At 53.5% G+C, this 20916-nt stretch overlaps 9 protein-coding genes across 9 annotated transcripts; 5 read left to right on the top strand and 4 right to left on the bottom strand.

The window, feature by feature from the left end:
- Positions 1-1971, bottom strand: MAA_07561 (Fructose-2,6-bisphosphatase; the record flags this gene model as incomplete). The annotated part of the gene is made up of 6 exons (XM_007825559.1): positions 1-450; positions 525-1130; positions 1187-1267; positions 1327-1630; positions 1693-1881; positions 1958-1971. 6 exons carry the CDS (start codon positions 1969-1971, stop codon positions 1-3), a joined length of 1644 nt encoding a protein of 547 aa, XP_007823750.1.
- Positions 1972-3038: 1067 nt separating this feature from the next.
- Positions 3039-4246, top strand: MAA_07560 (mitochondrial import receptor subunit TOM40; the record flags this gene model as incomplete). The annotated part of the gene is made up of 3 exons (XM_007825558.1): positions 3039-3347; positions 3424-4071; positions 4139-4246. The coding sequence occupies 3 exons, from the start codon at positions 3039-3041 to the stop codon at positions 4244-4246; spliced, it is 1065 nt and encodes a 354-aa protein (XP_007823749.1).
- A 776-nt stretch (positions 4247-5022) lies between these two features.
- Positions 5023-7596, bottom strand: MAA_07559 (ubiquitin hydrolase family protein; the record flags this gene model as incomplete). The annotated part of the gene is made up of 4 exons (XM_007825557.2): positions 5023-6239; positions 6294-7026; positions 7102-7479; positions 7534-7596. The coding sequence occupies 4 exons, from the start codon at positions 7594-7596 to the stop codon at positions 5023-5025; spliced, it is 2391 nt and encodes a 796-aa protein (XP_007823748.2).
- Positions 7597-9402: 1806 nt separating this feature from the next.
- Positions 9403-10604, top strand: MAA_07558 (ribosomal L5P family protein; the record flags this gene model as incomplete). Its single annotated transcript, XM_007825556.1, has 3 exons — positions 9403-9653; positions 9726-10419; positions 10479-10604. 3 exons carry the CDS (start codon positions 9403-9405, stop codon positions 10602-10604), a joined length of 1071 nt encoding a protein of 356 aa, XP_007823747.1.
- Positions 10605-10870: 266 nt separating this feature from the next.
- On the bottom strand, positions 10871-11539 carry MAA_07557 (Nucleotide exchange factor Fes1; the record flags this gene model as incomplete). Its single annotated transcript, XM_007825555.1, has 1 exon — positions 10871-11539. One exon carries the CDS (start codon positions 11537-11539, stop codon positions 10871-10873), a length of 669 nt encoding a protein of 222 aa, XP_007823746.1.
- Positions 11540-15779: 4240 nt separating this feature from the next.
- Positions 15780-17535, top strand: MAA_07556 (gamma-actin; the record flags this gene model as incomplete). Its single annotated transcript, XM_007825554.2, has 6 exons — positions 15780-15786; positions 15891-15921; positions 16121-16176; positions 16313-16343; positions 16477-17248; positions 17305-17535. The coding sequence occupies 6 exons, from the start codon at positions 15780-15782 to the stop codon at positions 17533-17535; spliced, it is 1128 nt and encodes a 375-aa protein (XP_007823745.2).
- Positions 17536-17893: 358 nt separating this feature from the next.
- MAA_07555 (RF-1 domain-containing protein) lies at positions 17894-18502 on the bottom strand (the record flags this gene model as incomplete). The annotated part of the gene is made up of 2 exons (XM_007825553.1): positions 17894-18262; positions 18323-18502. The coding sequence occupies 2 exons, from the start codon at positions 18500-18502 to the stop codon at positions 17894-17896; spliced, it is 549 nt and encodes a 182-aa protein (XP_007823744.1).
- A 396-nt stretch (positions 18503-18898) lies between these two features.
- On the top strand, positions 18899-19324 carry MAA_07554 (uncharacterized protein; the record flags this gene model as incomplete). Its single annotated transcript, XM_007825552.2, has 2 exons — positions 18899-19004; positions 19083-19324. The coding sequence occupies 2 exons, from the start codon at positions 18899-18901 to the stop codon at positions 19322-19324; spliced, it is 348 nt and encodes a 115-aa protein (XP_007823743.2).
- Positions 19325-20201: 877 nt separating this feature from the next.
- MAA_07553 (Thioredoxin-like fold protein) lies at positions 20202-20522 on the top strand (the record flags this gene model as incomplete). The annotated part of the gene is made up of 1 exon (XM_007825551.1): positions 20202-20522. One exon carries the CDS (start codon positions 20202-20204, stop codon positions 20520-20522), a length of 321 nt encoding a protein of 106 aa, XP_007823742.1.
- Positions 20523-20916: the final 394 nt, after the last annotated feature.

Raw genomic sequence — 20916 nt, 5'->3', positions numbered from 1 at the left:
TCAATCCTCATCGTCCACCTTGTCTGCCACCATGTCCTTGGCCGTATTAATCACCTTCTCAGGTGGCCGCTCCAACGGCACAGAGGGAGTGCTCATACCGCCTGCAATGGGACTCATCTGACCACTGCCGGGGATGCTGCCTGCTCCACTCGCCGGGATGCTGATGCCTTGCACCGGAGACTGCACGATATCCGGTGATCCAGGCAGCAATTTGGGATCGAGGCCGGGAATATGGATGCGTTTGGCCTCATTTTGGTACGCAGCGGGAATGATCTCAATGATCTCGTCGCGGGGAAACTTGAGGTTGGGAATTTCCATTGTGGAACAGTGCATGAGATAGGCGTAAAGGACGCGGAGGACGGATTCGTGCGCGATAATGAGCAGGTCGTTTTGTTCGCGCTCGAGCTCGAGGATGATTGGCTCCAGACGCACGGCTAGGTCATGGTAGGACTGAAATCATGTGAGTGAGGCGTGTTTGGAAAATAAAAAATAAAAAAACACTTGCCGGTTATGAGTATACATACCTCTGCTCGAGGATATCTGTGGTGATATGGGTCCAGATCACGCTTCTCAGCTTCCTCGGGATAAATCTTGCGAATCATATGCTCCGGCATGTTCTCACAAACACCGGGGTTGATCTGGCTCATCTGCGAGCGCAGGCGAACCTTGTAGCCCTTGTCTTTGAGGTAATCAGCCGTCTGGACCGTTCTCATTCGCGTAGACGTCCACACGGTGAGCGGTCTCAGGGGGGTCTGCTGGCCCTCGCTCTTCTCCATGCGCTCCGCGTGTTCTTGTTGGCGGTGCTTGAGGAGCGTCTCGGACATTCTCTGTGCATATGTTTTGCCCAGTTCACATAGCGGTGCGTCCGCCTTGTAGGAATCCTCTTCCTCCGTGGTGCCGGCGCGGACGAAGAAGGTGGTTCTTGATTTGATGTGAAGGTTGGTGAGGTAGAAGACGATCCTGTGGGAGAGGTAGTTGAAGCTGACGTTGTTGTAGAAGAACTTTGCGCCGGCGTTGATCATTTTAATGTAGTTGAGCTCTGCTTCATTCATGGTTTCGAATACGGGGATTCTCATTTCGATTCTTTTGAGGTACAGTTTGGCGGCCTCATCGGGGTCCATCCCCGCGAACTTTATATGAATATGTTAGTTTTTTTCCGCAGGAGACGGCGTCGCATTTCGCTTACGTCCGGAGATGAAATTTTGACATTTCTAGCGTTCTCACGGAGAATACGCTCATCGTCTACAAATGATTCAATAAACAGCGTCTTGTTCAAGTCAGCTTTGTCTGCGTCATTCGGGTTTTATATGTGGGCTTGTGTTTTACCTGAACATCGTGTTTGCCCAGCTCCTTGGCAAGAGATCGGCGACCGCTAGCCGTTGGGTTCACGGCATCATAGATTGCCACTTGGCCATTTTCATGATTCAGCCAGGCGTAAATGTCTTCCCGGCACTTCTTCAAAATTTTCTGACGCAGAATAACGGATGATGGAGATGCATCCGGGAAGAAGTAGTCCTCGGGGACCGCACCTTCTGGGCCGATAGTAGCCCGCCGGTAGTCCCCAAGATGAAAGATGCGCGTCTTGACGCCGAGCCACTGCAAGTATCGTGCCAAAGAGACACAGATGTGCCTGCGTATGTTAGGTACATTTGCCGTTTGTAAGGTTGAATGACAGCACTAGGCTCAACTCACGTCTTGCCGCGAGCCGGGGGCCCAACCATGACGATGGCAATGCGCCCCGAGTGAAACAGCCTGCCGGACATGGTACTGTACAGCTGGGCGGGTGCCATGTTGTCATTTTCCGTCACATCATGAATACCGTCAATAAAGGTAGAGCTCTTGCGGCGGTACCGCGGGGCGTTGGCCGCGATCTCGGCAGTTCTGGCGACTGTTAGATTCCGCGTTCCTGGAGCTTTTTCCGTGGCATAGAAGAAGCAGCTGGGGGCAAGAGACTCACAATAATGTGTCCATGATGAGGACGTGGATTCAAACGGCCCAAGTTCAAGGTTTGCCGTCTCGTCAGCTGGGCTTATCTTGGGACCGCCTCGCCGTTAGGCTGAACTCAGCGGTCAGGCCGACCAAGGCGTCGTGAGCCGGGATCGATGAAGCAATGGCCAAAAAGAAGCAGACGGAGTGAGCGGCGAAGGAAGCTTGCACCGCTGCAGGTGTGGTATGGCGATAAGGCGAAGCTGAATCTATAACAATATGTGGTTGGAAAGAGTAGCGCCATGGAGGGGCATCAAGGTCCAGCCAGTGTCGGTCGGTGTCAGAGAGCCGTGGCCAACGATGTCCGGGTCGTACCGGAGGGCTTAGGAGGATTTTTAAGACACAAGCAAGAAGAAACGCGGCAACTTCAAGGATAGCGATAATTACTCAAATACTTAGCATGAAATACTGGCATCCTGTAACAGCGATGCAGCGCAAAATCGTCAATCCCACTCGAGTAGATCTGGTGCACCTGCCTGTAGGGTGGCATTTGATCGCGCAGCTGGACATTGAGAAAGAGGTATCGACTACCTGGCTCGTGTCGTATCTCGCCCCCCGGTCTAAGTTGCCGGTACTTTATCGTCAGTCTCCAGCTGCCAACTGACCGCCAGACACGGAGGAGCGGGCGGCATCGGCACGGAACATTGAAGCTCCGCCCTCCGCCCTCCGTTCCAGCCTCTCAAGACACAAACTCGTTAGCGCGGAGAAGAGTGCTGTGGCCCGGGCGGAACCACAACACACACACCTGGGCCCAGCTCCAGTCTCGCTCAAGTCACTGGCGGCTGATGAAAATTATTCTCCAACTCCATTTCCCCCAACGCCAGCGAAGCTCGTCATCGCGTTACCTGGCGACATCACCCCCGAGACAATTTGCCATCCGAGAGGCCCGGCCACCGCCTTGCAAATTGCTCTATCCATCAGGAAAGCCGAGTTTCCTGTTGTGTACTTGTTCTGTTTCTCCGCCGCGGCTTCTCCTTTTCTTGCCTTCACCTGTTTCTTAGCCATTCTTTAATACCGACGTCGTTGTCGACTCGAGCCACAACCCCGTCACCATGGCCGCTCAAATAGAATCCATTCGTTCCCTTCTCCTGGGCAACCCCGTCGCCGCTGCCATTGGCGATGCGCTCAACTCCTTCTCTGAGCGCAGAGCAAAGCTGGGCCTCTCCAATCCTGGCAACATGGAGGGCTTGTCCAAGGAGGTCCAGCGCGATGTTCTGCTCAACAACTACATGTTCACAGGCATCCGTGCCGACCTGACCAAGATCTTCAGCATGGCTCCGCTCTTCCAGGTTTCTCACCAGTTCGCCATGGGAGAGCGCATCAACCCGTACACATTCGCCGCCATGTACGGCACTGGCAAGGTGTGTATACCTACCTTTCCCGGAACTGTGAATCTACAGGAAAGGATAGACAGATTAACATGTGCTCTTTTAAAAGGTATTCTGCCAAGGTAACATAGACAACGAGGGCTCCCTCTCTGGACGATTCAACTTTCGATGGACCGATAAGCTCGTTTCCAAGTCTCAACTTTCCATCACGCCCGGCGGCCAGGATATGGCGCAGTTCGAGCACGAATACAACGGCGACGACTTCAGCGCATCTCTCAAGATGCTCAACCCTTCTCTTCTTGAGGGCGGCATGACCGGCATCTACATTGGCAGCTACCTGCAATCCGTCACCCCCAGACTCGCTCTTGGCATGGAGACTCTGTGGCAGCGACCTGCTCTGACCCAAGGACCCGAATGCGCCGTCTCTTACTGTGCCCGATACAAGGCTGATGATTGGATTGCTACTGCTCAATTGCAGACCGCCATGGGCACCCTGAACACTTCATACTGGCGAAGACTCTCCGACAAGGTCCAGGCTGGTGTTGACCTGAGCCTCGGCCTCGTCCCCTCCCCCGGCGGCTTGATGGGTGGTGGCCTGCAGAAGGAGGGCGTCACCACCATTGGCGCCAAGTACGACTTCCGCATGTCCACGTTCCGTGCCCAGGTCGACTCCAAGGGCAAGCTGAGCTGCTTGTTGGAGAAGCGTGTTGCGCCTCCCGTCATGATGACCTTTGCCGCCGACGTTGACCACTTTACGGTTCGTGTTACCCCCCTCCCCCAACTCCGCCAAAGCTCCTCAAGACACTAACAACAAGCTTCTACAGCAACAAGCCAAGATTGGCTTGGGTGTCTCTATCGAGGCAGCTCCCGAAGAGCTCCAGGACCAGCAGGAAGCCCTCGGCGCCCAGACGGCCCCCAACATCCCCTTCTAAACCAGGTTCTCCCTTCAAACCACCCCCGGTCTCCGATAAACCCGTCCCGTCACATACAAACCCTACTCTACTCCTACCCAATGAGGTGAGAAGAGCAGCCAAACGTTATCAATGCTATCGCGGATGGAACAAAGAAAACGGCCTCCACCTTTATCTATTTTCCTGACCCTCTGTCTTATTACCCCGTTTCTCACTTCACCATTTCGAATCATGTACTCCGGATATTCCAGTTCCTTAGCAATTAGCGTTGAGCTCTTCCACAAGGGATTTCTTCATCGAGACTTGGAGACGAAAAGAAAATAAACCGCCACAAAGAGGCTGGCGTATCGTATGATTGCAGGCTTTTGCTTGGTCTGTAATCGTGTATATTATGGGAGGCGCAAACGTCGCAGGCCTCGAGTAGTTGGGTGCATCATTAGTCGGGCGTTCGCCGACTCACGCGAGCATGAGGTGGCGATTTCCTCTTTTTTTTTTTTATATCTTTGGTTGTACGTGGATGCATCTCGGGGCTACGAGGGATTGTAGCTTGCCACACAGGTGCCATGTTCGCTGTATAGGGAAGAAGAAAAATAGACACGAATGTTTTTGTAATATGCTCTGTGTATGTATGTATGCTAGTAGGTCTGTAGGAGTTCCCCTCAGCACTGCTCATAAACGCCTGGTATCTAAAAGTCCCAATGTCGCTCATCCAACGGTGTCCTTTTCTCTTGCTTCATATAGTCATGTACTGTTTGCCACACGCCATGCATGCACGTTCTACCTCTATCAGATTTAAATCACATGACTGAACATTCTCGCTCGGGCTGCTCCCCGGTCTTTTGCTTTTCCGCCTTGTCCTTGTCCTTTGTCTTTCCACGGTGTTTATGTTTCTGTGTCTGCGGGGTAGCACCGTGCTTCTCCCCGTCGACAGGCGAGTCGGGGCCTTTGGCCGAGGTTTCTGAAATGGGGGCTGTAGAGTTGGAAGCAGACGTTTGTAATCCGTTGGACGGGGGAGGCTCAATGAGCGGCTCCTTGCTGGACTTCATGAGTCCGCCTAGACGGGTCATGGAGAAGCTGAGTCTTCCCTCGCCCGATTGGCTCTCCGGCCGGCTCTGTCGACCCAGTGCGAAGCGGGAGGCAGCACGGGACAATCTCGAGGCGGTAGGCTCGTCGCTGGGTGCCATGACGGGCGAAGCACCGCCTGGGGTGACGGCTGGCGATTCCGTGTTGGCCATGCTTTCGCGGCGGGAGGCATTGGGCGTGGAGCCTGTGTGGGATGTGACCCAGGAAGGGTCAAAGGTTCCTCTGGCTGGACGATCCATATCTGCAGATAACCGAATGCTAGGGGGTTTGCTTCTCGGGCCCAGGTCAATGGCTTGGAGATCGTCTCTGTGATGTCCCGTCAATCGGCCGAATGCAGAAGACGACAAGTCGCCATTGAGCTCCATGCTCGTTTTAGATTCATTGTATGACGGAGGGTTTGTCTCTGTGCCGTCTGTTGATGCGCGGGGCATGTCGACCATGGGGACAATTTGGTAGAACAGGAGGTAGGGCATCTCGACCTTTAACGCCTGCTTGATGTCATCCACGTAGGTGATGCGACTTTTCGCCTCCAAATCATCGAATTTCACCCACTGCGCCTCCTCATAATCTGGAGGAGGGTCAAAATCGTGCCGTCGGTTTCCAGTCAGAAGCTTCGGGGCAACTCGGGCAAAGGAAATGTAGTGGCCGCTGTGGAGGGAATCTCCTCGATGGCAGACCACGGACTGAAGCACGAGTTTGTATTCGGTGCTGAGCCCATAGAGGTCTTCCTCCAAGTTGGGGCCCCCGGCAAGCATGAAATGCGGCAAGCGTAGACTGTCGGGGATGTCAATAAAAGTGTTGTGTCGTTGTGCTTGTCCAAATTCTGTCATGGCGTAGCGTTTGAGGCAGATACCAACCACTGGTCTCTGGTCGAAATTTAAGGCAACCTCAGAGTCGCTTCTAGGCTCGTTAGGCGTCAAAGCATGCCAGGCTGTAAAGTGTTAAACAAGAACGTCATCAAAGCTAACGAAGTACCTAGACTTACGAATCAGTCGAAAGAATTGCCAAGCAGGAATTGTGACAGCTTTGACGACCGTTGAACCCTTGCGCTTGGCTCGTTTTTTCATGACTTCACCCTCGGTGCCCGTTGGCTGGCCATCATCGTGTAACACAACACGCTGAATAACACTAGTAGATCTTATCCGCGCGCTGGGACTAGTTGGCGAGCCTTCCTCTGTACCTTGGTTCTCGTGCGACGGGCCATCCTGGGAATGAACCCGATAAACGCTATGGGACGCTGACGCCTCGGACATGCTTCTTTCCATGGGATTGCCGAAAGATTGCTGTGACGGCGTAAGATCAACCGGCGAGGCAACCAGAGGTGATGTGCCTGCTTCTTCTGACCGAATGAGCCGGATAGTATTCTGGCTCAGGAGAGGTGAACCATCCCCCTTATCATCCATGCTGCCTTTCTTTGCTTCTTCATGATCTCGCAAAACATCAACCCTGGCGTTGAAATATTCCTCGAGACAATCCTCAAGCTTAATCCCCTTGCCATCGGGATCCGAGGGAATAGCTAAATTCAACAGTCGCTCGTATACCACCTTGTGGTCATCCTTGTCACCTTTGCCTTGGTGAAAGAGGTCGACCTGCAAGGATAAAAGCGGAAGCTGCAATGTCTCGGTGAGAAAAGCGAAAGCTTCGGAAGTGTCCTGTTGCTCCAAGAGTTTGGCATCGGCCCACCCACAATCGCTTAGTGATTCTTGGATTAATTTTGTCTTGAAGCAGATCAGCTACTCGATGCGTTGCAACTGTCATGTGGGCAATCAGGCGCGGCCCTGGTGTGTACTCACCAAGTCGGTACGAATGAGCTTTCCCGATCGCAACATGTTGACCCATATACGCAGCAATGTTGCAAGTTTTAGTCTCGCGTCATCTGCCGGGAAGCTTGACTTGAGCATACACTCGAAGGCGTCGAGTTTGGCGAACATGGCGAATAGTAGTGAATCTAGGTAACATGTGACATTGCCTCGATTCTCAGCACCAAGCATGTGCACTGTGGGGTCGTAGGGCAAAATAATGCCTGAAGCGGATTTCTGTTCCAACTTGATAAACTCGGCAGTCTGCTCGGGGTCGTCTGGGGCAATGTTTGTCGACAAGATGTCCTTAATATCGTCGGCTGTGACATTTGATATGTGCATTTTCTCTAGGTGATGCTGAACAAGTTCAATCTGACATTGTCACCATCAGTAGCTGTTTCTATTTGCTTGGCGGTGCAGTCCAACCTTGGTGACATCGGGGTCGTTCTCGTCGGCGTCGGATTTCAAGTTTTGTTTCGAGCCGTCCATCTTGAATATGGCTCGGAAAGTGTCTGCGGAGAGCGGGCGCGCCTGGGGTTTTGGACATGGTCAGCATTCAGCCTTTGGGACAAGAATGTAGTAGCATTGGTATGTCGGGGGGCCTGAATGTCTTGGATTGAGAACAATGGCATTGAATGTCAACAACAAACCCCACAGGAGTCCAGGCCGCAGGGCCGAGTCTGTAGAGCCATCATGTAGATGTACCTTGTCCTTGTGTCCCGGAGGGACAGACTTGCTCCGACGGTGGATGGCATTCTTGTCGCGCAGGCTAAGAAACTTTCGAGGGAACTCTTTCATGGTGGGAGGCTGTCGCGGAAGTGCTTAGGACGCCGGCCACGACCACGACAGCATGAGAAGCAGGGAAGGAGGAGGGAGACAGGTTCGGGCGACGCAGCGGCCTCGCAAGTGGTTAGCGAGACGGCAATGGAGCTCTGATTCCCATTTCAGGCTGGCGAGGGGGTATTTCAAAGTTGTTGGGGCGGCGGCGACGTCGAGCCCCGAATGTGTTGACTTGGGGCGGTTGGCGGGGGAGATCAACGATGGTCGTCGGAGGTGCTCGGCGGAAGTGGTCCGGGCAGAATGCAGAGGCTGTCACTAGAGAGGGACGAGATGGGCGGCGAGCAGCAGTAGGACGAAGGATGATGATTCGAATGGAGGCTAGGATAAAGAGATGACCTTCTGCCTGGGCGGTTGCGAGAAGATATGCTCTATCTGGCCTGCCAACCCAATCCTGGCATTAGGTGGAACTCGACGATTGGACATCTGGAGTCTGGAATGTTCAAGTGCGCCAGCTTCAGTGGTCGCGTAGTGGGTTGGCGGGGTGGACAGGACCTTGGCAGGCGTGCAGCATCTTGGTCAACATTGAACATTGAACATTGAACAGGCACCGGACGCCAAGTGCTGGTGTCAAATCGGCCCGAGTCCGTCAATTCGTCTACATGTCGACTACATGTCGACTACATGTCCGCATGCCGGTCCCTGGTGCCTGGCGGCGGGCCATACATCGTCATGCTGTTGACGCGAGTCTGGCACTATCAACCGCCTCGCGGCATTTCGGGGTCTAGTACTATTGCGAGGAGAAAAGCGTGCGACCTGAGTTGCGAGTAGGCATCCTTGTCCCGGTGAGACGGCCACCATTGCTTGCGTCACAACCCATGCCCATGCCGCTTACTCTTTTTGCTAGGTCCTGGAAACCACACTGTCGATAAGTCTCTGTGCCGCAACGTGTTCAACTTGGCACCACGCCTTGTTTACGGTAGGCAGCGCCGTGTTCCGTACTTTAATCAATTGTACTACCGAGTACAATGAGCAGCAGTTCTGCCGCGACTGCAGTGAATGCATCACCCTGAGACACCAGCACCAGTCACACAGTTTCAATGGCTAGCTGTCTGGCTTGTGACGCATAGTTTCAGCTGGAGCCTTGTTTCTGACAAGAGAAGCCCTTGACCCAAGATCGAATGGTCTCATGATAGCCACCACACGGTAAACATGGCACTATAGCTCCTATTTTTATTTTTCAATGTTATCAATTCTTTCGATTTTAGTATTGGGAGAAGCTCAAATATAAGCGCCGGACTGAGGAACAGCTGACCATTGTTCATGAAACTCGTTTCCTTGCTGCTTCCCTGCAACTCGGCGCCGAAGCAGAGATGCCGCCGCACAGCCACACGTCAGGGGACGCTGTGGCTGACTGTCAAGCCACCTCCAGCTAGTAGATGGAAATTTCCACGCTCACCTCCATCCATCCATCACGGGAGCTTCAATCTACAGCTTCGCGACTCTCTTTATCACGCCATGTCTGGGGTGCGCAAAGGTTCCCGCCTGGTCAAAACACTAGGCCAAGGACAATTTTCTCTGAGGAAGACACCCTCATGCGTGAGAAGATTAGCATCCGCGGCCGAGGCCAACCCCCGCCAGAATGACCATCTGAGCGATCTCGAGTCAACGACGACGTTCACATCGCCCGCGCCTGACCAGAAGTCAATTGACGCATTCAATCAAGCCGAGAAGCTGAGCGCTAAGGAGAGGAGACTTCCCGGTAACCGGTACGTGTCTGCTCTTCCAACAACCATCTGCTTCCCTCACGAGACGGACAAGGTAAACTGACAATCTCAAAGATACCAGTACCACCCCCCCAAGTACTACCGCGGTCCTCTGCATCCTGTTCAAACACCCCCAGCGTCTGATCCAACCGCTCGAGATTTTGTTCCCGGCCCCTTCAACTTCCCGCGACTCAAGCATACCTACGACAGCACCATCGCCCCGGACCTGTTGACCATGACCTACCAACACACTCCCCCCGGCACCGAGCAAGTTGTTTCCCAAAAGGGCACCTTGAGGCAATGGGACGGCTCCTCGCCCTACCATAAGAACAGACCCAGCCGAGGTCCCCGTGGCGGCGGCTCCTCAAGACTCGGCATACTGGAGCGCAACATTGACTGGAACAACATCCCCGAGATTGAGGCAGTCACCATCAACTCGTACGCCCCCAATGCCGCCCAGAACAAGGAATACCTGCACGTCGCCCGTGCTGTGGTCCAGGCCATCAGCGGTGACTACCCCGAGGTCACCACCGTCAAGCACCATGTTATCCAGTGGGGTGTCCGCAAGGGCGACAAAGCCGGCGCCAAGGTGACGCTTCGCGGCGGTGCGGCGTACGAGTTTGTCGACAAGTTGGTGACGCTGGTCCTGCCAAAGATCAAGGATTGGCCGGGCATCAAGGCCTCCACCGGCGACGATTCGGGTAATTTGGCATTCGGCATGAAGCCAGCTTGGATGGCCTACTTCCCAGAGATAGAATTCAACTACGACGTAAGTTGACACGATGTGCCTTCTTGGGCCCGCAGCATGCTAATTCTTTGTGTATGCAGATGTACCCGCCCAAGCTGATGCCTGGATGCGACATCTTTATCCACACAACCGGCACGTCTGACCGACAGGGACGCTTACTGATGGAGGCCTTGGGATTCCCCTTCTACGGCAAGGCAACGCGCTAAATGTAGCCCGCAAAAAGCCGCCGTGTATAATCAAACTTGAGCAATTCTGGGAGAAACGCGTTGTGGCATAGACATGTATAACATTTTTGTATCATAAAATAAAAACGCAGGGCTACCATGAGCAGCCCAAGCTCTTATTCCTCATCAGCCCGTCTATCCCTATATCTTTGACCTGATACCCAACGCCAAAAAAAAAAAACAAGTTGTCAAAAAGCCCCAAAAACTCCATGTAATGCACCCACCCAAAAACCATTCCCTCGCACCCCCTACGCACCCTTGGCCTTCTCCCTCAACGCATGAATAACGGCATCCACGGCGTCCATGTCAAACGCGTCAACCCTAGCGCCCTCCCCGAACCCCCTCTTGCCCAGCTCCTCGACGCACACGTCCATAGCAGGCTGGTAGTTGCGGCACGCCGAGCTCAGCGCGTAGACAGCCTTCCTCCTCACGTCCTCCCTCTCGGCGGCGCCCAGCGCGACGGCCACGAGCGCGGGCACCCCCGCGTCGCCCATGGCCACCAGCCTCTCCTGCGTCTTCTCGTTGTTCTGCACCGCGGTGCCGACGCACCACGCGGCCATCTTCCTGTGGTCGGCCTCGGCGTGCGCGAGCTGCTCCAGCAGCGGCGTCCACAGGCCCAGGTTGGCCATGTTGTTGGCGTTGTCGAGCGACTCGATCAGCTGCTCGAAGTTGTCCCACGCGATGAGCTTGTTCTCCAGGCTGACGTCGGCGTCGGGCGCGGTGATGAGCTCCATGGCCGCCTTCATGAGGTCCGCGTCCGAGGGGCCGCCCATGAGGGCCGCCATCATCTCGGGCGTCAGCTGCGACCGCGAGGGCTGCGAGGCGGCGGTTTCGGCGGCCGCGGGGTCGTCGAGCGTCACGTCGGAGTGCTCGACGGACCAGCGGAGGAGTTCGGTTAGACGGGGGTCTTGGGCCATCTTTGTGATTTTGGTCTTTTTTTAAAAAAAAATAGCGGATGAGTTGTTTTGAGTATGGGAAGGATTGTGTTTGCGCAAGTTTCAATGTTGGACGTTGGTTTTTCTTGGATGGCTACGCTTGGATTTTTTTTTTCTATGGAAGCATGATGCTCATTCTGGAAGCTTCATGAGGGGACTCGTGCGGGTGGGGTCGAGTGTGGGGCACATTGCGGCCAACGGAGCAGATCTTGGTGACGGAGATGCGCTGCTTAAAGCGAGTTACTACTGAATTACGAGTGCTGAATAGCTTCGTTGGCCTGTATATCATTTTCTTGCAGGCGTTATCACGGACTGCTCTGCTTTGCGAGGAGCTTGCATACTTAGGGAGTCAGGGACCAGAGGATGGAAAAAAAAAGTACTTACCCCGCCATACCCCTCCTTGCCGACCTGGCCCAGTTTGCCACGGCCCTTGATCTGCCCGCATCTACAGAAGATGCATCATGATATCAGGCTTCACAATGGAAGCCTGGGCTCAAAATAGCAGCACCTCGGGGTTGCGCCTTCGCAGGCAACATGGATGCATGTGGAGCGTAACTGGGATTGTGGGGGTTTCAAGCAGCCTGCTCATGTCTTTGCTCGCGGAATACACGGATCTGGACATCTTATCTTGGCAGGCATTAGGCCGCGATTGTACAGAAACCTCACAGGGTGACATTTGCATCCATACAGGGAGGCTTCAGGCTACGTCCTTGGCCGGGAGCCGAAACTGCAATCTGCCCAATCAATGCCACGTCCAGCGACCGAGGCCATTCGCGAACACCGCAAATCATCAAGGCAGCAGCATAAAGACTTTACACCCGAGACAAATCCCGTACCGTACGGCGTCCATTACGTGTATCCCCGCCTCCGCCAGCAATGCTGACGACGCCGCCCCCTTTTTTTCCCGGGTAGCCCGTCATTCGGGGCGGCCGCAGCGTTTCCAAGCTGGGAAAACGAGAAAAGAACGAGAACAAAGAGTCCAGTCTTTCTTGTCGTTAGCACCAGTGGTGTTCCCGATAGGGAATGGTGCTCTTGCTGCTCTTGCGAGGATTGTGGCCGTGTCCGACAGCCTCGTCGACGGTCGTAGGAAACGGCGTTTCGAAACGGTGTTCTAGTGTGGTTAGTCTGTTTCTTTTATTACATGTAGTTTATGAATCCTGGTCCAATTAACCTATCGTACTATTTGTGCAAGCACTGTATCAAGCAAGGCCCAATAAAGGCGGATCAACACTGTGTGCCTGGCCGAACCTAAACCATAGAACCATCACATACAATAAACGCTGCACAAACACGTATTGTAATATGTGAGAAGCTATGGTTCATGACTACGGCATAGCGCGGCATGATTACGCTTGGCAAAGGCTATATCTCACGATGGCCTCAGCCACTGCATGGAAGTAGACCTTACATATCAGATATAGTTTATGCAAGTGACTCACTGTCGGGATTAGGTGTAGATAATACAGCAACCGGGGAGATGCCGCGGAATGACTCGCTACAGGGTAATTGCTGGCTAGGCTCGCAGATATGACTGTATTCCATGTCATCACTGGACCTCTGACTTTATATTAAAACTGAGCTTGAGTTCTCCTAGCGTTTATCTTGTGATTGGGCATACATACCTAATTACCTAAGTATGTACTCATAGGTAGGTAGGGCATATGCTTTTTTTGTCTTTTGTGTCTCATTTATATACCTTGAGGCGTTATTTAACGTTTTGATGTGTTTAGAATTTTTGCCCTTCTTGAAACTGGCCTCTTTAGGCGCGGAGTCGATATACGCGACACACTGCCAGCATATCGAGACTGAATGAATGGAAAGACGTGGTGGGTTGTATAGTCACTGATGTATGTGGTTTCGATGCGGACGAAGATGACCGTAGCGAGCTCAATGCTAACTAAACTAAGAAATGGTGAATGACTGCTATTCTTGAGCTTGGCGTTTGTCTGGGATACCTTGCTCTGGGGCTTCTTGGCCGAAACTGTTTCTCCAAATCAAAGCCTAGTCGTTATTTGACAGAGTATGTGACGGAGCATTTTTCTACACCTGCAGGAGCAGACAGCTTGGAACGCGTTCAAGTTGCAGTTCGTGACGATCGAGTCGCTATTTCGTGGTACGGATGAGATTGGGCGTGCTGTCGTGACTACCGTGACCATGTTCTTTCAAGTACGTACACCCTTTCTTGGGATGTGCAGCATGTGTTGCTGACACAGATGCTGGCAAGGGGCCGGCGTCAATGCCGTGCTGCATTGTGCTCCGACAGCCTTCAAGCGGCCCAGGCTTAGTAGCAACACTACCGCGCTGTTGGCGACGGACATAATCGCCATCATCATGTCCAATCCGGCCCTTGTATTACAAGGTTCAGCCCAGCTTGTAAGCTTCAAAATAGAAGCCAGCTAGCCAAACTAAAACCCGTCCTTTTAGATGCACTGGAAAAGGAAGTATAAAAGAAGTCTCAATTCCGTGGCTGAATAGCAACTTCAGTGTCAGCCAGCCGATATCCGACGTTCTCTCGAAAATGATGTACGCAATATATTGTATCCTTGCTTTTCTCTCCCTTGCGGGAACCGGGTACATTTGTTACCTTATTCCTGGACCAACGGGACTTGCACTGCAACTTATGGTAAGACGGAACCCAAAGAAAGCGCCGATTAGTTGCTCATAGACACATCAGAATGCCGTGCTTGACTATGAGCTGGACGACCTTGAGACAACGGCAGACAATTCTCGTGGTCTTTTAGTCCTGGCGGATGATGCGGCGTCCGGGGCCGAGATTAGTGATGACGAACGGTTTGATGATTTTCAGAAGCTGCTTGACTGAAGAAAGCAATTCATGAGTAGGAGCTTGAGTAGGAAACAGCGACAGTTTCGGAGCACCTCGTTCGTATTTGGCGGACAAGAGGCACAGGCCAATTTTCCAGTATGGAACCAGGATTATGACGAGCTGCTACTCCGTACCAGGGGTGACGAACGACGCAGGCAATCTGGGAGAGCTCTCTCCCCGCCTAGCGGTTCGTGCTAGCGACAATATAATGGGTGCGGTAGCGGGTATTTCCCCTGTGAGCCGGTGATGTGTTGGTTCGCGCTGGCGTCTGGGTGGATTGTGGTTTGAGCAACTGAGCACACCTAGGTCGGTTCCGAATATGTTAACGGATGGAGGAATACAATCCGTGGCAGCATATTTGCCCATCAAGAAGTACATACTAATGTACTATGGCATATGGAATACTTTTGACTTTTTGCCTCCCACGTTCAGCACTTGGTAAACGGTGGTTGAAACGGTGGGTAGGTCGACGCAAGGCTGTGTGGCTGAGCGTTTAATATGGGGATGGAGGAGCGAGGAATCTTTGACCGCGCGCTCGCTCAGCAACTGCCAACATGACGTGTGGGACAGCTGCAAGAGGTGTCAGGCGGCCGTGCCGTGGATTGTGCCAGGTGTCGGGGATCAATGTTTGGTGAAGCACAAAGGCGTATGATGTTCATCCCTGCCAATCTTCCGCAGAGATCTTGGACGTGAGGACAAAAAAAGGGCTGGGGCCCAGAGCGGTTGGTTCAGTTGGCTCCGTTGGAATATGTACAGTGTTTGTGCGGTGACGACGGCGAAGACGACGACGGCTCGACTCATTCTCGAGCAGCATCCGATGGTGAGAATGGAGGCTCCGTCGTCTGGCGCGCACCCAGACCCAGCCACCACCACCAGCCAATCAAGCACCGTTAAAGCGGCACCGCGGCTGGGCAAGGGGGCCGCTCGAACTGCTACCAGAGACAGCTACTGGTCGTTTGGCGCTGATGGTCTCGGCTGGTGGAGCAGGCGCTGCGTGGTGCGCGGTGCGTGGGCGAGGGAGCGAGGGAGCTGACAACGAGCACTGCGCCAAAGAGCCAGTGGGCCAGTGCTAGCACCAGTTGAACCAGACAGTAGATGCTCGCTCCCCTGGCCCCGGCCCAGCTCTGCGGTGCCAGGCGTCAGGCTGCCCTCCTTTCTCCCCTCCACTTATCATGCCCACTCTTCCTCCTCCTTCAACCTCACACCCCCAGTTACCACCAAATCTTTCCACCACCGAGTCTCTTTCCCGGTTCTTCCTCAACGCTTGCTTCGTCACTTTCGCATCTCCCTTATCTCGTGAGCCTCATCCATAAACGCCTAATATTTCGCTCTTGTTTGCTCTTGTACTAAACAGTACTCTTTTTCTGTACAAACAGCTTTCTACCTTAATCAGCCACCATGGAGGGTACGTCGCACGCAACTACGCAGCCTCGCCTCGCAATGCTGCATCCCCAAGACTGTTGATCTTGTGTGTGATTGTCTCATCGCTAACGTTTCTTCTCGATACAGAAGAGGTTGCCGCTCTCGTCATCGACAATGGGTAAGCTCTGCTGTGCTCTGCTACGGATATGCCGTCCTCTGCCACCCCCGCTCCCTCACCGACCTCTCGAGCGATGTACCCTGCGTCCTCCACGCAAACGTGTCGAGCAGCACCAGAGCCGACGGGGCAGTTGGGTCATCAAATTGAGAGGAATGGGATTGCTATTTTCAATCGAATTATCGTGCTGACTTGATGGTAGTTCGGGTATGTGCAAGGCCGGTTTCGCCGGTGATGACGCTCCCCGAGCTGTTTTCCGTGAGTACCCCACTTCGTATTCTCCCAGCTCCAGATGGCCTTTGTAGCTCGTTGTGGGAGCATTTGTTGAGCGGCGCGCGCAACCGTCGCCACCGCCATGATAATGGCATCAGACATGCTAACTTTTCTGCCATAGCTTCCATTGTCGGTCGTCCCCGTCACCATGGGTAAGTTATTTTTTCCCACAACGGCACGATATCTATTTTTTTTTATCGCCTAGTCGATTTTTGCGCTGCCATTGGATGCGCACCACGCTCGATACCATACCTTGGAACTGGTCATCTAACAGGAGGTTTGCAGCATCATGATTGGTATGGGTCAGAAGGACTCGTACGTCGGTGACGAGGCTCAGTCCAAGCGTGGTATCCTCACCCTGCGATACCCCATTGAGCACGGTGTTGTCACCAACTGGGACGACATGGAGAAGATCTGGCACCACACCTTCTACAACGAGCTGCGTGTCGCTCCTGAGGAGCACCCCGTCCTGCTGACTGAGGCTCCCATCAACCCCAAGTCCAACCGTGAGAAGATGACCCAGATTGTTTTCGAGACCTTCAACGCCCCCGCCTTCTACGTCTCTATCCAGGCCGTCCTGTCTCTTTACGCCTCTGGTCGTACTACCGGTATCGTCCTCGACTCGGGTGACGGTGTCACTCACGTTGTCCCCATCTATGAGGGTTTCGCTCTTCCTCACGCCATTGCTCGTGTTGACATGGCTGGCCGTGACCTCACTGACTACCTGATGAAGATCTTGGCTGAGCGTGGCTACGCCTTCTCCACCACTGCCGAGCGCGAAATCGTCCGTGACATCAAGGAGAAGCTCTGCTACGTCGCCCTCGACTTTGAGCAGGAGATCCAGACTGCTTCTCAGAGCTCCAGCCTCGAGAAGTCCTACGAACTTCCTGACGGTCAGGTCATCACCATTGGCAACGAGCGATTCCGCGCCCCCGAGGCTCTGTTCCAGCCTTCCGTCCTTGGTCTCGAATCTGGCGGTATCCACGTCACCACTTTCAACTCCATCATGAAGTGCGATGTTGATGTGCGAAAGGATCTGTATGGCAACATCGTCATGGTACGCATCTTAGAATCATTACCTAAATGTCTTTGCTCAAGCTAACGTGGCCCTAGTCTGGTGGTACCACCATGTACCCCGGTCTCTCCGACCGTATGCAGAAGGAAATCACTGCTCTTGCTCCTTCTTCCATGAAGGTCAAGATCATTGCTCCTCCCGAGCGAAAGTACTCTGTCTGGATCGGTGGTTCTATTCTGGCCTCTCTGTCTACCTTCCAGCAAATGTGGATCTCGAAGCAGGAGTACGACGAGAGCGGTCCCTCGATTGTCCACCGCAAGTGCTTCTAAGTCACACCAGAACCAAAACACCCCCCGCCCATGACCAACTCAAGCCAAGATCACGGAGGTGGCGGCCGATGCAGAGCCTTCTCGGCCTCGCGAGCATCTCATTCCGGTGTCATATTTACGAAAAGTTTTTGATAGGGTTCAGGAGGCGGGCCGTGTCTTTTCTCCAAAGAGGGATGATGGGTCATGTGTTGTAACCGGATGGGTAATACGGGGCCTAGTGGTAGAGCTAAGGTTGATCAAACCAAATACTTTATTTTGCTTTCCGTTCTAGACTCGTTAAAATGGAAGATTGTAACGATGTCAAAGCAGAGTTGCACATGTGAATGCAGTGAGTTTTGCCGGTGGTAGGATAACTGCGTCACGGCCGGTTATTATTTTCTTGCGGGTGTTTGGGTTCTTCTATAGTAGTCTCTCCCTGAACCTGACTAGAGCCCTCGGACTCGCGTGGTGAATGTTCTGGCCCCTCCCCTTCTCCTGCAGCCTCCCTCTCCTCGTCCAACTTTCTATACTTGCGGCGACTCTTTTTGGCTGCACTGGCGGCCTTTTTCTTCTTGACCTGGCCGACTATGCTCGACCGGCTCTGCTCGCCGTGGAGCAAGTCGTCGACCTTCTGGGCGAGCAGTTCGCGCGCGTGTTTGCGGTTCTGGCTTCTCGACCGGGTGGCCTGGGACTTGACGACTATGCCCGTCGGGACATGTTTCAATTGAACTGCCGAGTTGGTCTTGTTCTGTGGGCATGGGGTTAGCAAGAAAAGTTCACCGTGTGGTGATTTTATTTATTTGGGTACAATCTTCTGGCCGCCTGGGCCGGAGCCCTTGAGGAAGGACTCTTCGATCTCGGCGTCTGGAGGGGGTTTGGGGCGTGGCGGGAGGTTTTTCGACCGCAGGGCCGTGAGGGTGAATGGGCGCGAGAGTGCGGCGAGAGGATGCGTTCTGGGTATGCGTCGAGGGAGGCGGAATATGTTCATGGCGGTCAACTGGGATGCGGACGTTTGGGCCGAGCTTCGGATGAGCCTGGGTGTCGCCTTGATGGCACTGGGATGATGGAAACGTCTTGGGGTTGATTTATTTGGGGATGGGGCAGATTGTATAGCGACTTGTGCTGTGGCGCTGGCAAGCCTGTGGCACAGGTACATGTACTTTAATGCAACGCGTGGGGACAAAAGTTGGAACCTGACCTGGCTTATCTTATCCCCCTGGCCGTTGGATTTAGGGACAGTCACTCCCACGAACCAATCTGAAATCTGCACATTGACCGCGACACCGCTCGACTTGCCGCCGCCCGCTGCGCTGATATATCACCCGAGACTTGCTCAGAAGAAACCCATTGTTGTCTACGTATTTGCACAAGAGGGGCCGCCGACATGTCCGTGGCTGCCGAGTGCCAACGCTGGCTGCGGCGGAAGCAGTACACGTTCGAGGTGACGTTTGCGCTGAACATGTTCCGATCGTGGGAGAAGAGCGTCATATGTACGTGTGCTGTGCCCTGCCTGCGTTTCCGTGCCCGAGAAGAAGTTGGATTGGGAAGATGCTAACGTCGCGGGTCAGACTCGGTCCTGTTCCTCCTTTGCAGCATGACGTTTATCGCCGCGGTGCTCTATCTCCCGCACCATATTACCGTTCTTGCCGGCCGCGCGTGGTACTACATCAAGGGGGAGCATATCAATGTCGCTGCGGCGGCGCGGGAGGTCGTGCAGGAGGTGGTGTCCAAGAGCGTGGCTGGCGACGCGATGCCGACGGCGGAGGCGGTCAGGGAGGCTGTTGTGGGCGCTATTGAGAAGGAGTTGTAAGGATGGGGAGGTGGCAATACGGTCGAGGATGGTTGATGGTGGTGAGCGGAGGGGGGTTCGCATCGCGGGCATTGTATGGCGCTGTTGACTGGCCTCGCTGGGCTTTGGCCTTCTGGTACGCTGCATAGTAATATTAATGACATGGAATGTATATTTGGTATGTGTGTGGTGTGCTTGGTGTTGTGTTTCGGAGGCGTCTTGCTGGTACGATTGTTGGTGTTTGCGTGTACGGCAGAGGTATGGGCCGTAGGGACAAAGAACCCCTTCTCTATGAATTACTTTGACTACTTGCGCAGTTTGGCCAAGACGTCGGCGGTGCGTACCAGCCCGCTTGATAATGAGCAGTACGCTCGTTGTCAAAGAATCTTGGTCTGAGGGAAACAGTACGTTGGAGTTTCTTTGTGGAGCTGAGTAGGGTGTGTTGAAAGACAGGCTGACACAAGCAAGTAGAAGAAGGGTGTCTGTCTCTTTATTCTTTTTTTGGTGAAACACTTTTCGAACCTTGGCACGAGACAGGATTTCACATGCCATGATTCGATATCTTGGGTTGCGGAATCGCGAGGCGTGTTGGGACCTCCCAATGCCCAGGCATGTCCGGCTCGTAACGTGGAACCGACATTGTTCCTTGAACCAATCACTCTTGACGTCTAAAAAAAGACGTTCATTGTATAAAATTGCTTGAACTGGTATATATGTCCTGAGAGGAAGCTGAATCTGAAGAACTTGAAGTGAACGCCGGGACAACGTGCATTTTTCTTGGACTCCGAATGAGTGGGACAAGTCACAAAACATCCTGCTTGCTGCCTTTCCCCTATCTAAAGAACAACTTTGCTCGAAACGGGTATATAACTCCTGCTTTTGCATTTGCCTGGTCAGGATGCCTGTCCTCGCCATCAATTCAAAGGATGGACAGGATCTGGTCATAGCCAGCAACAAGAAAGTCGTCGTCGCAATCACATCGCCCGATCTCGCGCAATGCAACGACGTGGGAAAAACAATTGAGAAGCTCTCCGAAATGTACCGGGACATTGTTTTCGTCTCGGCCGACTACGGTGAATTCGCCCCTAGGGTCGGAGGCGCCGCGAACTGTATGGTCCCTTGGGTCATTATGTACAAGGAGGGGAACATGATCGATGAATGGAACTTTCCCAAGGAGACCACCCTCGCCGATAAGGTTGAGGCGTTTGCTACGGATTAATCTCTGGCTTCCACGGAGCCACTGCAGAAAACCGGTTCCGGATGAGGAAAAATTGGAGGTGTGGTTTTTCGATCAACCAACGCTCGGTGTATATGGATAGGATATGGAACGTGGCGATTTTGAGGCATCGGTGTACCTGGTACAATTCAACGCTTCGACGTTTTCAAGTCATGTAACGTGTTGAGTCAAGCCATAAATTGTTGAAGCACACATGTGCCAACGCAGTGTATCCCCAGATACGTCTCCAGAATACTTGGTCTCCCCTTTCGATTTCCGCTTTCGCCCGCTTGTCTGGAGTAATATTATACCTAGCCCGAAACCAGGCGAGTACTTTTTACTGATTCAGAAATTGCCCTTGTATCGCCCCGTTGCGGCCAAGAGAGCAATACTAGAC

The sequence above is a fragment of the Metarhizium robertsii genome, assembly GCF_000187425.2.
Source record: "Metarhizium robertsii ARSEF 23 chromosome Unknown MAA_Scf_14, whole genome shotgun sequence".
NCBI classification, from domain to species: Eukaryota; Fungi; Ascomycota; class Sordariomycetes; order Hypocreales; family Clavicipitaceae; genus Metarhizium; species Metarhizium robertsii.
The sequence above is the reverse complement of the archived record's forward strand: the minus strand, read 5'-3'. Positions and strand labels throughout refer to the sequence as shown.